Below are 14,286 nucleotides of genomic sequence, written 5' to 3' on the forward strand. Positions count from 1 at the left end.
GCAAGCTATCGACTGCACGAGTGAACTCACCCCCCAAGCAAACAAGAACAGCCCCCCTCGAAACCAACCAATGAAACGAAAACAACAACAAACAAAATGAACAAATAAATCTGAACAGCTGAGACAATGATTGCTTGTTTTTGCCAACAGAACAGACGTTAACTGCAACAATGCCGGTCATAACTTTGGTCGAAGACCAAATGACCGAAAACCAGAAGCTCTGGTACATGCAAGCCAAGGATGCCATTCAGGACCAAAAGTAAGAGTCATCGACAACAGGTACTTCAAACAGACGCCCTCGCAACACTCATGTGTTTTTTTATTGTTGCAGTTGGACCGAGATGGGACTGTGCGACGAGGAGGCGGAAGCTATCGCGTTGGGATTGATGGCCAACACCAACCTGCTCCAGCTAGAGTAAGTGGCAACTCAACCGACAACCGATGCCATTCCGGCTTCTTACAAGTGAATCCGACTGTTAGACTGGACGGTAATGGGATTGGCGAGCGTGGTGCCAAGTGTCTGGCCGAAGCACTCGAGAACAATCGTACGCTGAAGACGCTCAGGCAAGGATACGCTTTGAGAACTCAGTTACAATGCATCCAAGTATACTTACATTGTCGAAACAGCTTGAAGAAGAATCAAATTGGCGACAAGGGTGCGATCGCGTTGGCCGAAGCTCTCAAACACGGTTCGACTCTCACCTCTCTGAAGTACGTTCCCTGCATCCCGTTTTCATTTGAGGTTGTTCTGCTCGGCTAATCTTATGTGCCTGCCTTCAAAATAGTCTGAACTCCAACATGATTACCACAACTGGCTTGATGGCTCTTGCTGACTGTCTCAGTGTGAACTCCCAGCTCAAAGAGTTGTTGTAAGTCTGTTGAGTAGTGTCGGCAATGTAAGGGTGATGAAATGAAGCCATTTATGCTCACTCTAAAGTGAATTCAGCTTGGACTGGAATCATATCGATTGTCAGGGTGCGAGGGCGCTTGCGAAGGCCTTGGCCACCAACACGTCACTTCGTCGGCTCGAGTAAGTCGCTGTTCATCGGCTTCTCAAAAAGTATCGTTATCGTTCTACTCACGCAAACGCTGACGTTTGACCAGTCTGGAGGCTAATCTTATTCGCCTTGACGGTGGTATTGCCATTGCGAAATCGCTCGAGTCCAATTCCGCTCTGGAAGTTTTGAAGTGAGTGGCAGACTCTGCCTCTCAACCGAAACTTTGTGGGTTGACCAGACGACTCACTGAAGCTTGTAGCCTGAAAGGGAATCGAGTTGGCAGCACGGGTACGAGTGCGTTCGCGACGGCTCTCAAAGTAAACCGCAAGCTTTGCAAGCTGAAGTGCGTAGAATCCGCTGCTGCATTCTCGTTCCGTTGCTTGAAATGTCTCTCGCGCTGACCTTGTACTCCACCAACAGTCTGAGTTCGAATGATGTCGGATCGCGCGGCGCTAAAGCTCTTGGACTCTCGCTCAAGTCCAATATTGGTTTGACCGAACTGTCGTGAGTAAATCCAATGTCGGGAGTGGCGAATGGAGATGCAATCTTCTCACGAATTGCTCTCTGATGGATGCAGCCTGAGCGACAACGAAATTGATGATGAGGTCGTCAAGGTGCTCAAGACCAACCTCATGCTCTACCCCACACTGAAAACGCTCGAGTAAGTGCGCAAATTGAGTCTTTGCACGCAATTCTGGCTTGCCAATCACGTCGCTATGTAGCTTGACTGGGAATCCTAAGATTAGCACGACCACGGCTCAAGCCAACGCGTAAGCAACACCGCTTCTCGATTGCACGTTTCCACCACGGCTGTATCACAACACTCACCAACAGCTTGCCTTGCCTCACCAGCAATACAGCCCAGCCCGTGATTGAGGTCGAGTCACAGGAGGACCAGCCTCAGGATGAACAGCAGCCTCAGGGAGACCAGACCCAGACGATTGCAGTTTTGACCTCTGCGGCGGTCGACCCCCAGGATGAGCAGCCCGAGCTCGATGTGAGATTTCTTTTACAGACCTCCAACCTCTAGCGTATGCAATTGGCCAAACTCATTGAACTGACTCCTTTTGTTCAGAAACAAGACGTGGACAATGACGACGACGACGAGGAAGCCGATTCTGACGCTAGCCAGCCGTAAGTACATTTTTGCCAAGCATATTGATTTGCCGGATCGAAATACACTGATACACGATGCATGGTGCGCCCGATTTGTCACCCTTTCCCCCAATGGACAGAATCTTTGATGGCCCTCCAACAATGGCTCGCACGGAAAGAGCTGCACCTCTGGATCAAGCCGAGCTCAGTGCTCAGTTCTTCCCAAAGCAGCTTGAAGTCGCCAACCGTCTGTTTGCGCGAATTCAGGAAGTCGTCGACTTGGGCAAATTTACCAGCTTTGAATTTGTCGTGATGGTCCCCAACTTGCTGTCACTGTACTCGCAAACGCTCGAGCGTCTCGAGAAGGCGTTTCCCACACCCGCGGGGAAGGTTCGCCAAAGCATCTTCCGAGCCAACGAGTCTCCCGACCAGAAGACGGTCTTCGAGCAGTTTCGTGAACGCGTGCTCAACGTGGACAACCAGAAAACCTTGTTCCTCTTCTTGCAAGACGAAGCACACTGGGCAGCTACAGCCCCTGTCAGCCGCATGCGTTCGCAAGGACAAGCGGCACAGGAGCAAGCCACTGGCACGGAGGCTACTGGCACCGAAGAAAGTGGTGGAGCGGCAGGCAACTACCTCAACGATGCCGACATGTGTGCCGCGCCCAATTTGATTCAGCTACTCGTCACTGCCACTCCGTACAACTTGGTCACGAGGAAATCCCGCATTCCAGAGGACAACGTCATTCAGTGGTTTTCTGAAAGCGACAGCAACATTCCCGCAAACGCAGAGCATTCCGTGTATTACGGCATCCAGAAGTTCCGCAACTACCTTCAAGACGGTCAAGACATGCAGCAAGGCAAATTTCATTCGCGCCAGGCCACCGAACAGCTGTTACACGCAAACCCGGTCGACTCTCAGCTGTACCACACATGGCGGCGCGGTCGTCGCGATGGTGCGGAGAGCGCCCGTGAAAATGGCGACCTCTACAGGCGTCACTTCAACCACTCACAAATTTATGCGCAATCCATTCGTGCTGCTGCTGCCGCTGCATCTGAGCCACCGCCAAGCGGCCAGCACCGTTGTCCCGATACCGATCAAATGATCAAGGAGCTTGTCTCGTGCCAGAATGGAAACGACGGCCGTTCGTTCATGATTCTGATTCGAGTTGGTCTGGTCGACGTCGGCCGCAAGCTCAAAGCTGAGCTTATCAAAGCACGAAACGAAGCGCAGCTGCAAGAAAAGTTTGCAGTGTTGCTTGATGTCGAAGGCAAAGCAAACTTTCTTGGCCAGCTATTGGAATCTGGCCCGTTGGATCCAAACTATTGGCTGACCAAGCTCCGTCGATGGAACGATAATGATTCGTTTGTTCCATCGACCTACTCGGACTTGAAAGGCTTGCCCTGTTTGCTGATTCTGTGCGAGAAGGGCAAGATGGGTGACACTTTCCCCTCCTCTCTTCGCTACTACGACCTGCGCTTGCGCTACTCCGACTCTCGCTCGTTCGTGCGTGCGTCCTTGGAGCAGGACTTGGGACGCGCCTGCCGCTATGTCGCGGAGCGTGTTACCGACCCGATTCCTGTGATATTGATTCCGCCAAAGCTTCATCGTCAGCTCAAGCTTGAGGAAGGGAGCAACGCGGATCCGTTTGTCACCCTGCCCTCGGCCGATAATCGCGTCGAACAACTCAATGGATTCAGGCAGCACGCGGAACAGCATCAAGCTTTGACAGAATTGCTGTCGTTGTCTGCGTACCGACTGCATTGTGACCCAGCGGACAGCCACTACGACAAGGGCAACAGAAGCACGGTCCGCAACCGCTTTCTGCTGTACGGCCGACCCCAGGTGGGAAAGACTGGTGCCTATTTGGCATTGCTACGTCGTTTCGAAGAACAACTACAGGACGACCAGGACGTCATGGATTGTGCGGAAGATTTGACCGATGCTGCCGAGGCGATCGATGAACAGCCAGAGGCCAAGGAAGAATCGATCGCAGAAGCGACTGAACATCCAGAACCAATGGCAGTTGATGCGGTGGAAGATGTCGAGGTGGTCCAAGTGCAGCCAATGCCACCGGCAATCGCCCCCCAAAGCAACCGCGGGGCTTACCCTGAACTTGCAGTCTTGATGGGTCAAGTTGGGCAGCCAGGTGCAAACCAGCTTGTAGCACCCGCGGCCAGCACGACCTCTACAAATCCCCAGAACCAAGTCCAGAACGGCGACACGGCGGTGAATGTGGCTGCCGCGAGCAACGCCTTTGTTCCCAACTACGTCGCTCGCCCTTTCGATCATGCCAGCACTTGCAATGACTGTCGGATGGGCAATTTGGTCGCAGGTGAGGACCTAAAGATTCCCGGGTCTAGCTGGGATGACTTGGAGCTTCATCTTCCCACCGGCGTTGATGCGTTTGCTCCATGCACGCTGGATCCACTTTTGCAGCAACTAAGGTTCAAGCCAACTTCATCCAACTGCAAAATGCTCCTGCAAGAGTTTTGCGCGACTCTGGACGTCAAATTCCCCATTTTCGTTGATTCCTTCCAGCGGGCACACTTGGCTACGCTGAACTGGCGTCACGCTATGGTCAAAGATGTGACGGATCCCGCTTCCATCGCGACCTACCTTCAGATTGTCGTGATTTGTCGAGAGGATCTCGGTGCCTACCGCAAGGCGTGGCCCCACCTCATCCTGGCCGTGCTGCCCGAGGCAACTGTGCCGGCAACGCAGAATCTCGGGTTTACACGCTACTGCATTCAGCGCTTTGCCCAGCGCTGCGGATTTGAGTTTGTGTGGATGATGGACGACTTGCTGCACTCTTTCAAGTACCGTGCGCTGGCTCGCGAAACTCTCCTGCAAGCAGCTTCGAGGCTCGTCCTTGCCTCGGACGCTCAAGCGTCGGAGCCACAACCCGAGTCTGCACAGCAGATTCATGCAATTCTGCAGCAGCTTTTCAAGGACAATCGTGATCGCATGGAGGCAGCAACAATCACAGCCATTCCCGCTTACTTTGCTCTGCGCCACCTGGAATTGCATCCCAACAAGGACAAGGTTGCAATCAGCGGGTTTTCGCGCCCTACGCCACGCAGCAGGGCTCGGCGCATGCAGGATGGATTTTCGCGTCAGCATGTGTATGGCGCCGTTCTGCTCAACATCCGGCTCGTGGACGAGTCGAACGTTTGGTATCCAAAACACGAAGCCGCTCAGGCAGACGAAGAGTTCAACGCCCGCTGCACCAACAGCGATTTGCTGATTGTCATGTACCACCGATTTTCATTCCACACCAAGGAGCTGCGCTCCCGTGAACCTGTGCAATCGCAGTCTCTTCCCAGTGAGCATGCAGTGACACAACCGCATCTGAACCAGCACAGTGGCAGCGATGCCGCCGTCCAGATGGATGTCGACCCACCTGCCACCCCAAGCACCCCAATCGGCAAAATGTCCGGGACGAGCACGAGCGTTCCGACTACTCCGAACGGGAAGGCGTTTGGAAATGACAGTGCCCCGTATACTCCAGTCAAAGGGCTTGTTTCAACAACTGGAAAGCGCCCAGCTTTAGATGTGAGCACCGTTCCTGACACATCGAAAAAACGGCGACCAGACTCTCCAGCCATTGAACTTCCAACGGCTGCCGAGTCAACTGATTCCACAAGCTTGTCTTTCTTGCAATCCTTGGTGGCAAAGTTCACACGCACGCATGGCAAACCTGCTGAAGCTGCCACCAAGTTAGTCGAATCGACAAATGGCGGGCATCAGCCTGTGGAACATGAAACGTCCGAGCCAATCAATGGTGATGAGACTGTTACAGTTGGCGACAAGACTATCGGCCTGACTGGACGCCAGGGTGACCGTGCTACACCTGAGCCTCTTCCGTTCGATGAGGCTTCGTTCGTGCAAAATCTCGTTGCCAACCTCAAGGCCAGAGAAGTTGCGTCCGCTGAGACAAAGTCACAAAAGGAGGCCAAGGCGCAGCACCGAGTCCTTCCCGAGAGGCAAGTTTCCAATGGCCCTTCGAGTCCGTCAAGTGTCTCCAATCCGCGTTCACACGTTCTGAACGACCTTCCAAGGCCACAACTCGTAGTTGCGTCGCCATCATCCAGCTCGTTCAGAAAGGGAGCGATGGCCGAAACTGCTGCTGAAAAATCCACCGGGTTTGCGAGACGAGCTTCAAGTGACACTGAGCGTGAGATGGTGCAAGGCCCTACAAAGCGGCGACTTGATGAGCCCGATATCAGGCCAGTGAAACGCTCGCTCCTTGAACTGAGCGATTCTGCAATGGCCTCCGAAGCGTCAACCCCTGTTGTCGATGCCACGCAATCATTTCCCATCCTTGCGACGTGCGTCCTTCCCGCGGGCGCTGCAAACATTCAAGTTCAGTTATGCGACCAGCGATTTTCGTCGATTGGCTTCAAGGGCAACGAGATGTTGATGCAGTACAGCCTGGCAACCCTTCCTGCGACGCCCAACGCGACCTCGACTCCCACACGATGCGAGGTGATTCTGGATCCCGAGACAATGGCCGTCAAGATTGTGTTGAAGAGGTCTTGATCAAAGTCCTTGGGTTGGTTGTTGTTTTGGTTCTTGGTGTCTTTGAGTGTTTGTGTGCCTGTTTGTTTGCATCTTTGTTTGTTTGTTTCTTTCTTTGTTGGTTTGCATCTTTGATTCTTGATTGAGATTGGTTGCTTCTTTCTTCGTGCCAGGTTGTTGGCGCACTGAGTAAAGCGGTTTGCATGAACTTTATCTGCATTTGACTGCACGCACCATCAACCAATAGATCTGCGTGCACAACTCAACTCAGCAGCACTTTAACACACACACAGATCGACACTTGCAGGTACATCCACACTGCACCTGTTCTCCGGATTGTTCTTGTTCAACCCACGAAAGCTCCATTGATCATCCTCAACACCAACGTTTTCATCCCCGTTTCGTTCTTTTTTTTTTTTTTTTTTTTCCAGTCCTCCTTTTCTTCACAAAAAACCTCCAACCAAGCAAGGATGAGCAGCACGAAGAAGGTGCTTTACGTAGGCAAGTCGACATTGACTTTGAGCTTGCTTTTTTTTTTTTTCCATTGCTTTTCCATTGCAATCCGACTTCACTCACTCACTCACCCACTCACTGTCTCCACTCAACTGTGTGGTCGCACTGTTTTGCAGGTGGTCTTGCTGAGGAAGTCGACATCCCGATGCTCACCGCGGCCTTCATCCCGTTCGGCGATCTGGTCGACGTCCAGATGCCCATGGATTACTCGACAGGTAACGCACTGCACACTCACTCACTCACTCGCTTGCTCGCACCGTACAGGACCATCAGAGACAAACGCTTCGAGCTATAGCTCGCACAGGCGCATTGTTGCACGCCGAACGTACGGATCGCGGCAGCTGGAGCACGAGCCTCCTTGCGCAGAGATCTCTCAATGCGACTTCCATCACTGATCTGATCAGAAGCCTCAACGTTTGCACCGACCACGACACTCACAAAAGCAGTCAGAGAAGCGATGTGAATGCCAGAAACACTCACTTGGGCTGAACAATCGCCTGTGAATGACAGACAAGCACCGTGGATTTGGATTTGTCGAGTTTGAGGACGCAGAAGACGCAGCTGCCGCCATTGACAACATGGACGAAGCAGAGCTCTTTGGCCGTACGATTCGTGTCAACGTTGCCAACCCCGCAAAGTATCCAGAGCGTGCGAACAAAGCAGGTAATTTTGGTTTAGCGCGGGTTTCGAGCCTTGATTCTGATTGCCACCTCAAACACTCACCCCACCTCCGGTGCATTTTATTTTGCATTGCGCAGTCTGGACAGAGGAAAGTTACTTTGAGCAACAGCAACAAGAGCATGCGTCCAACGATGCCACCGCTACCGAGACCAATGCATCGGCTCGTGCTGCATGGCAGGCTGAAGCGGTGCCCGCCGCCGCCGCACCTGCGGTGCCTGCCGCTCCCTCGACTGGTGGCAACAAGCTTCCTCGCGTGTACATGGACATTAAAATCGGCAGCTCTAAAGCTGGCCGTATCGTAATGGAATTGCGCTCGGACGTCACGCCACGAACCGCGGAAAACTTTCGACAACTCTGCACTCACAGCAAAGGCTTTGGGTTTAAGGGCAGTTCATTCCATCGTATTATTCCAGACTTTGTAAGATATATTTCAGCGCAGCAGTTCTCTTTGCCTTTTCTCTCCAACCCCCCCTGTTGTTCACTCTTGTTTTTCATCTTGGACTGCTCTCAGATGTGCCAAGGAGGCGACTTTACTCGACACAACGGCACAGGTGGCAAGTCAATATACGGCGAAAAGTTTGCAGACGAGAACTTTACGCTCAAGCACACGGGAGCAGGCACCTTGTCCATGGCCAACTCGGGACCAAATTCGAACGGGTCGCAGTTCTTTATGTGCTTGACCAAGACGGACTGGCTGGATGGAAAGCACGTCGTCTTTGGCCAGGTCATTCAAGGCCTGGATGTTCTTCGGCGCATGGAGGCGCAAGGCGGCGAAAGCGGCAAGACCAAGACCAAAGTTGTGATTGAAGATTGCGGCGAGTTGTAGTGTTGTTGTTGCTGATGTTATCAATGAATTAAGAAAGTATTGGTTATCAAACTATGCTGGTGAGTGTGGTGCGGTTGAGACGGGGTTCAGAGCGCAGTCGGCTCGTCATCGAAACCGTCATTGTCGCTGTTCTCGCTGAGGTCGTCGCTGAGGTCGTCGCTGAGGTCGTCGTCATCGTCGTCGTCATCGTCATCACCGTCATCGTCAGTCTCTCCAGCAGCATCGCCATCATCATCGCCATCATCTTCGTCGTGCTGCTCGGCTTGCCCCTCGAGTTCAATCATGCCTTTGCGCTTTGGAACCTCGTGCCACAGCGCGGTCTTCCAGTCTGCACCCGCGCTAACCGTCCCCAGAATGGCAAACACTTGGTTGACGGTGAGAATGGAGCGCGTGGGCAGCTTAAAGTACTGGCTGATTGGCAGCTTGGCGTGAGCGACACCACGGGCCTCGGCCTCTGCGTAGCACAAGCCCTTGTGCCGATTGTGGTCCACCATCCCGCCAATCACGTAGACGCGTGCTGGATCCAGCTCAGTCAGCACGTTGGGCGAGTCTCCAGTGAGATAGACGAGCGACTCGAGCGGAAACAGCTCCGTGTACGGTTCGCGCCGCCGTTCGATTGGCCATCGCGTGGCTTCTCCTTTGCCAAACGTCTCGATCAACTCCTGCATGCCCGGTCCTATTCCTGCGAGTGACACTCGCAATGGTCGTCGCAGTCTCTGGTTTGACCCAACGACGTATCGCAGCTGTCTGTGCAAGCAGACCAAGTCGTGCTGGCTCATCCACGGCTCCCAATCGAGATCCACGACAATCCTTTGATCCGCGAGTGTTGTTCGATCCATATTCACCTGTGTTTGAGGGTTGTTTTCAATTGGAGGTGAAGAACAGTGAGCAACCATGAGGTCTGAGGCGATGAGGGGCCCCAAACCCGCCTCCCCCCGCTCCCGCTCCCGCTCCCCCGCCCGCCTTGTTCAGTGCACGATACGAAGCTTGCGAACGCAACTGGTCTACGGGTGCGCCATGGCGTCGGGGCGCGCAGCCCCTGCGTCGCGCGTGCTTGTCGGCGTTTCTTCTTGCTCAGTCGCAACTCGCGTCGCTTGTCTCGCAGCGCCGCCAATTCGGTATCAGTCATCACTTGAGGTCCGCGCCGGCCCTTGCGCGCAAACGAGCGATCGGCGCGGGCGGCTTCGGCAGCCACGTCCAGCTCGTCGTCGTTCACGCCAAGCTCGATTCCAAAGCCAGCAAACCCGGTTTCGTCTTCCATTCCGAACGTTGTTTGGACTGAGCTGAGTTGAGTGGATTGAATTGCGCTGAATTGCGCTGAATTGAACTACATTGAACTGGGTTGAAATAAAAAAGATGGACAACACAACAAACAGTCACCACGATTGAATTGCGCTGAATTGCGCTGAATTGAACTACATTGAACTGGGTTGAAATAAAAAAGATGGACAACACAACAAACAGTCACCACGATTTCATCCAACTGAACAAAAGCTTGGAACATTCAGCTCCACACACACACACATGCATGCATGCACACACCAGGATTGGTTGTGGCAGCCTTCTTGGTTGTGGCGGTCTTCTTGGTCGTGGCAGCCTTCTTGGTCGTGGCACTCTTCGTGGTCGTGGCACTCTTCGTGGCCGTGGCACTCTTCGTGGTCGTGGCCTTTGGAGCAGCAGCCTTCTTGGTGGTGATCGCTGCCTTGGGGCTGGATTCCTCGGCAACGCGAGCAGCAACCTTCAGAGCCTGCTTGGTGGTTGCTGACTCGGCGGCGCGTTTTTTGAACTGCTTCCTGAGCGCTTCGACCGTTTCGATGCTTGCTTTGGTCTGGGCAACGCGCTTGCTGGCAGTGCGTTTGGTTTGCGCCAACACGCGCTGGGCGGCACTGGAAGACAGGGGCTCTTCGGCTTCGTCAAGCGGCCGGCCGGCGCTGGCGGCCACTCGCTTGGCAGCGTCACGACGAGCCTCTTGGACAAGGGCATGGGCCTCGTCATCGTACGAGGAAATCTGCGAGTCGGACAGCAGACGAACAACATCCAGGCCACTGAACATTTTGGAAAAGGGCGAGCGGTTCTGGGGCTGAGATCGCTTGAGGACGCGACGCAGGGCAGCCAAATTTTCGCGGACGGTGGCAGATGCAAAAGCTTCCATGGCCTGGGCGTACTCTTGATCGAATGTGTTGAGCTTGGTAATGACCTCGGTCAGTTGCTTCTGGCTCACGCCCGCCGACTTGACAGCGTTCAAAATGTCCAGCCAGGCGCCATCGCTGATAAACACACCTTCGCGCATGCGCACGGCAAACTGGCCGCGCTCGTATTCTCCGGGCAGAGAGATCACCGAAGTCGATCCCAGGGCACTGAACTTGGTCTCTCGCGCATGACGCGCACCGCTTGTCGCTTCCGGATGCGCGCTGAGCACATTTCGTGGAGGCGACGCTTTCAGGTACGCGACGAGCTGTTCCATCTCTGCCTGCATCCAACCCAATCCCGCGGTCGCATCGACAGCGTCCGAGGATTCGGGTTCAGTCTTGGCGGCCTCCTTGGTTGCGGTTGTGGTGGTGGAGGACGAAGGGTTGGCAGGCTGTGCACCCAGAGCGGAGGCCAATCGAGCAGTGACATCCACCAGCGACGCCTTGTTCAACGCAGCAAACGAGGACGAGGAGCTCTTGCGCGAGCCTGCCACGCCCTCCTGCGCCGTCGCGTTGATCAGCATGTCGGCATCAACAAGCACACTGAACATGCTGTTGATGATGCTGCCGTGACGCTTGTGCGCAGGGTTGATTGTGCCGCCGCGTGAAAAGACACCCGCCAGCGTTTCCGCGACAATGGACAAGCTCGAGCCCTTGTGCAGACCTGCCGTCACGAGCGCGCCGGGCTCCTCGCCGTCCTTGGGAAACATGACGTTCGGATCCTCCGTGAGATTGCCCTGCGAGTCGAGGAGCAAGCCTTTGGGCGCCTGCATTCCTCGGTTCATCAGCTCGCGCGCCTTGCCCAGCGCAATTTGCGAGGTCGCCATGTCCAACAGCAACGGCGGCGACGTGGGCCCGAGCGAAGGGATGCCAATGCAGATGGGATTGGTGCCCAGGCGCGCGTCGCTCCCACCCCAAGGCGCCACCAGCGGTCGGTGATCCACGACATTCACAAAGTGGAAGCTAATCACGTTTTTCTCCATGGCGAGTTCCGCATAGCGACCAATCCGCCCGAGGTGGTGGGCGTTTGCCAAGGTGACGACTGCAACACCTTGTTTCTTGCATCTATGAGGAGGTGGTGTGTGTGTGTGTGTCAGTCAACGAAAAAGAGTGAGATAAAACGTAGATTGTTGAATCTTCCAATTCACTCAGAATTGGGTTGATACAGTTGAGCTCGCTGCACTTACACATCGATGCCTTGGTTGATGGCGTCGGTGCCTGCGACGACTCCGAATGAGCGCTGCGCGTCAAACATGAGCAGCGGGCCCAGTGCGGCCATGAGCTTGGCGGTCGAGTTGACGTTCACCAGTCCAGCCTGTTCAAGTTATGATGACAACACATCACGCTCAGTTGAGTAATAATCTTGCACTCAAGCATGAATGACACAAAGCCTCGAGCCTCGAGCGTTTTCATCATCGCTGGATGACCGTTGCTGAGAAATTTGGCCGTACCGACCCAGCCACACCACGCATCCCAGCTCCAAAGGCACCACTTCATCCCCCCCCACTTGCAGCAATCTCAGCTGCATCGCACGAGCATGAACGCAACACTGGAAACGCCAGGGCGTCTGTGGGACTGGGGACGCGAGCATCTCGTCTGTCTGTCTGTCTGTCTGTTTGTCTGTCTGTCTGGGCGTTTCGTTTCGTTCTGTCGCTGTGGTACCTTGACGTGCTTGATGTAAGCAGGCAGCATGCCAATGCCGTGGCTGTCGTGGCCCATCAGGTTGGCCAGCGCGAGGTGCTCTCCGACGAGCTTGGAGGTTGCTGGCGACGATCCGATGCTGGTCAATGCAAGCTCAGTGAGCGCCTTCAGACGCGTGAACTTGTGCGTCGTCATTCAGAAAGAATAAAGAGAAAAAACTCAGAAAAAAAGACAAAAACAAAAAGTTGGACTGGAAAGTTTATTTGAAACAGATCGGGATCATTGGATCAAGTTAGAACTGTGTACGCCGACAAGCATGCAAACAACGCTGACAAAGCAAAACGACCAGACATCAAAATCAATGCTAGACACCGCGAGTGTACTTGTCGGGAATCGAGTTGTACAGCAAAAAGCCGGCTCTTCGCTCAATCTCAGCAAGCGGGCGCTTGAAGGACGTCAATGGAGTATCGTTTGGAATGACCTCGTTGGGCAGCACCCACGACTGGATGGTCAGGTTGCCATTGGGCGCTTCAACCACAGCGACCTTGAAGAAGTGCGTGGGCACAGCGACTTGCGATGGGCCGACAACCTTGTACCGCACGTACATGTTTCCATCCGCCTCTTGCCGTGGCAGATACAGCGGTCCCGTGCAAACATAGACGTTTCGATTGGTCTTTGTCAGGCTTCGCACGTACTGTGGGAGGGGCGGGGAGGAGAAGGGAATGAGATTGAGTGTGAGTGACAGTCGAGAACAAAACAAAACCGATCGTTCAAGTGCACGCATGAGCGCCCCCTCCCCTCCCCTCCGCTTACCGATTCAAGCTCTTCCCATTTGTCGCGATTGAAGCCTTTGCCAACTTGCATGCTCATGTTGCTCAAGTAGAAGGTGTCTTCCATGGCCTTGGTGCTCCACTTGTAGTTCCCAGCAGGCGCCATGTGTCCACGATCATAGCCACTGCCACGGTAGTCTGCCAGACGAGCACGGAACAGCTCTGGGTCGGTGTCGTCCTCCTTGAACGCCATACCGTCTCGTTTGGCCTGCAGTCGTCCAGCACAATGGTGTGTTTCAAAAGTTAAACTCGTTTCCAAACAATTTCGGAACGGATCTCGGTACATCAAAACCGAGAGCCTCTTTGTCTGCATGTTTGATGCTCTCGCACAAAACTCGAACTCACCTCTTGCACGGCCAGGCGCTCTGCATTCAAGTGTTCGCAGACCCAGTTTGCCGTCTTGTTTCTGCGATCGTACGACATGATATAGCCTTCGCGGTACTTGATTGACCCCATATCTACAGTCATTCATGTGTCAAGGACTGCTGTGTGAGATTTCGAATGCTCTTTCCGAGATTTTTGAGATTTCTGAGATTTCTGAGCGACAAAAGTCTCCCACAGTGATTCTAGCCATTTCCCTTTCCCCCCCCCCCAAGCCTCGTTGTTTCCCCCGCTTTCCGTGTTTTCCTCGTTTTACCTGGAAATCCATAGCGCATGACTTGGAGCGGCGGCAGTCCTTGCTTCGGGGCTTCTCCAGCGTAGACCTGCGGCAGTCCAAACCGCATGCTCCTTCCCGCGCCACTCCTCACGGCATCACCATCACCAGCATCACCATCACCAGCATCAGCATTTTGTTGGGTGGCTGAGGATGCCCAGCGCCACTGAAGCAGCGATCCAGCAGCAGCAGCAGCGGTGGGTTGGTCGACTTGGCTGCAAGCGACGCCTGCGCCGAATGACGCTGCGACCACTGCTCCGAGCCGCAGCCGAGCCAGCATGATGACACTGGAATTTAGAAACGAAACAAGACTAGATCAAAATTCAATATTGACAAA

General features: G+C 54.1%; 5 protein-coding genes across 5 annotated transcripts; 2 read left to right on the forward strand and 3 right to left on the reverse strand.

The window, feature by feature from the left end:
- The first annotated feature begins 128 nt into the window (after window positions 1-128).
- Window positions 129-6,823, forward strand: CAOG_01586 (hypothetical protein). Its single transcript, XM_004364397.2, has 14 exons — window positions 129-259; window positions 332-415; window positions 481-564; window positions 628-711; window positions 786-869; window positions 947-1,030; window positions 1,105-1,188; window positions 1,258-1,341; window positions 1,419-1,502; window positions 1,576-1,659; window positions 1,721-1,768; window positions 1,851-1,995; window positions 2,074-2,132; window positions 2,234-6,823. Exons 1-14 carry the CDS (start codon window positions 171-173, stop codon window positions 6,633-6,635), a joined length of 5,499 nt encoding a protein of 1,832 aa, XP_004364454.2. The 5' UTR covers window positions 129-170; the 3' UTR covers window positions 6,636-6,823.
- Window positions 6,824-7,055: 232 nt separating this feature from the next.
- On the forward strand, window positions 7,056-8,679 carry CAOG_01587 (peptidyl-prolyl cis-trans isomerase E). The gene is made up of 5 exons (XM_004364398.2): window positions 7,056-7,115; window positions 7,244-7,342; window positions 7,638-7,790; window positions 7,886-8,226; window positions 8,320-8,679. The coding sequence occupies exons 1-5, from the start codon at window positions 7,085-7,087 to the stop codon at window positions 8,632-8,634; spliced, it is 939 nt and encodes a 312-aa protein (XP_004364455.2). The 5' UTR covers window positions 7,056-7,084; the 3' UTR covers window positions 8,635-8,679.
- CAOG_01588 (tRNA (Guanine-1)-methyltransferase) lies at window positions 8,280-9,903 on the reverse strand. The gene is made up of 2 exons (XM_004364399.2): window positions 9,635-9,903; window positions 8,280-9,479 (listed from the first exon to the last, which is right to left on the reverse strand). Exons 1-2 carry the CDS (start codon window positions 9,893-9,895, stop codon window positions 8,721-8,723), a joined length of 1,020 nt encoding a protein of 339 aa, XP_004364456.2. The 5' UTR covers window positions 9,896-9,903; the 3' UTR covers window positions 8,280-8,720.
- A 115-nt stretch (window positions 9,904-10,018) lies between these two features.
- Window positions 10,019-12,705, reverse strand: CAOG_01589 (L-lactate dehydrogenase). The gene is made up of 3 exons (XM_004364400.2): window positions 12,486-12,705; window positions 12,011-12,138; window positions 10,019-11,888 (listed from the first exon to the last, which is right to left on the reverse strand). The coding sequence occupies exons 1-3, from the start codon at window positions 12,657-12,659 to the stop codon at window positions 10,139-10,141; spliced, it is 2,052 nt and encodes a 683-aa protein (XP_004364457.1). The 5' UTR covers window positions 12,660-12,705; the 3' UTR covers window positions 10,019-10,138.
- A 3-nt stretch (window positions 12,706-12,708) lies between these two features.
- On the reverse strand, window positions 12,709-14,250 carry CAOG_01590 (nuclease). The gene is made up of 4 exons (XM_004364401.2): window positions 13,932-14,250; window positions 13,640-13,752; window positions 13,278-13,502; window positions 12,709-13,158 (listed from the first exon to the last, which is right to left on the reverse strand). The coding sequence occupies exons 1-4, from the start codon at window positions 14,227-14,229 to the stop codon at window positions 12,829-12,831; spliced, it is 966 nt and encodes a 321-aa protein (XP_004364458.1). The 5' UTR covers window positions 14,230-14,250; the 3' UTR covers window positions 12,709-12,828.
- Window positions 14,251-14,286: the final 36 nt, after the last annotated feature.

The sequence above is a fragment of the Capsaspora owczarzaki genome (genome assembly GCF_000151315.2).
Source record: "Capsaspora owczarzaki ATCC 30864 unplaced genomic scaffold supercont2.2, whole genome shotgun sequence".
NCBI classification, from domain to species: domain Eukaryota; class Filasterea; order Ministeriida; family Capsasporidae; genus Capsaspora; species Capsaspora owczarzaki.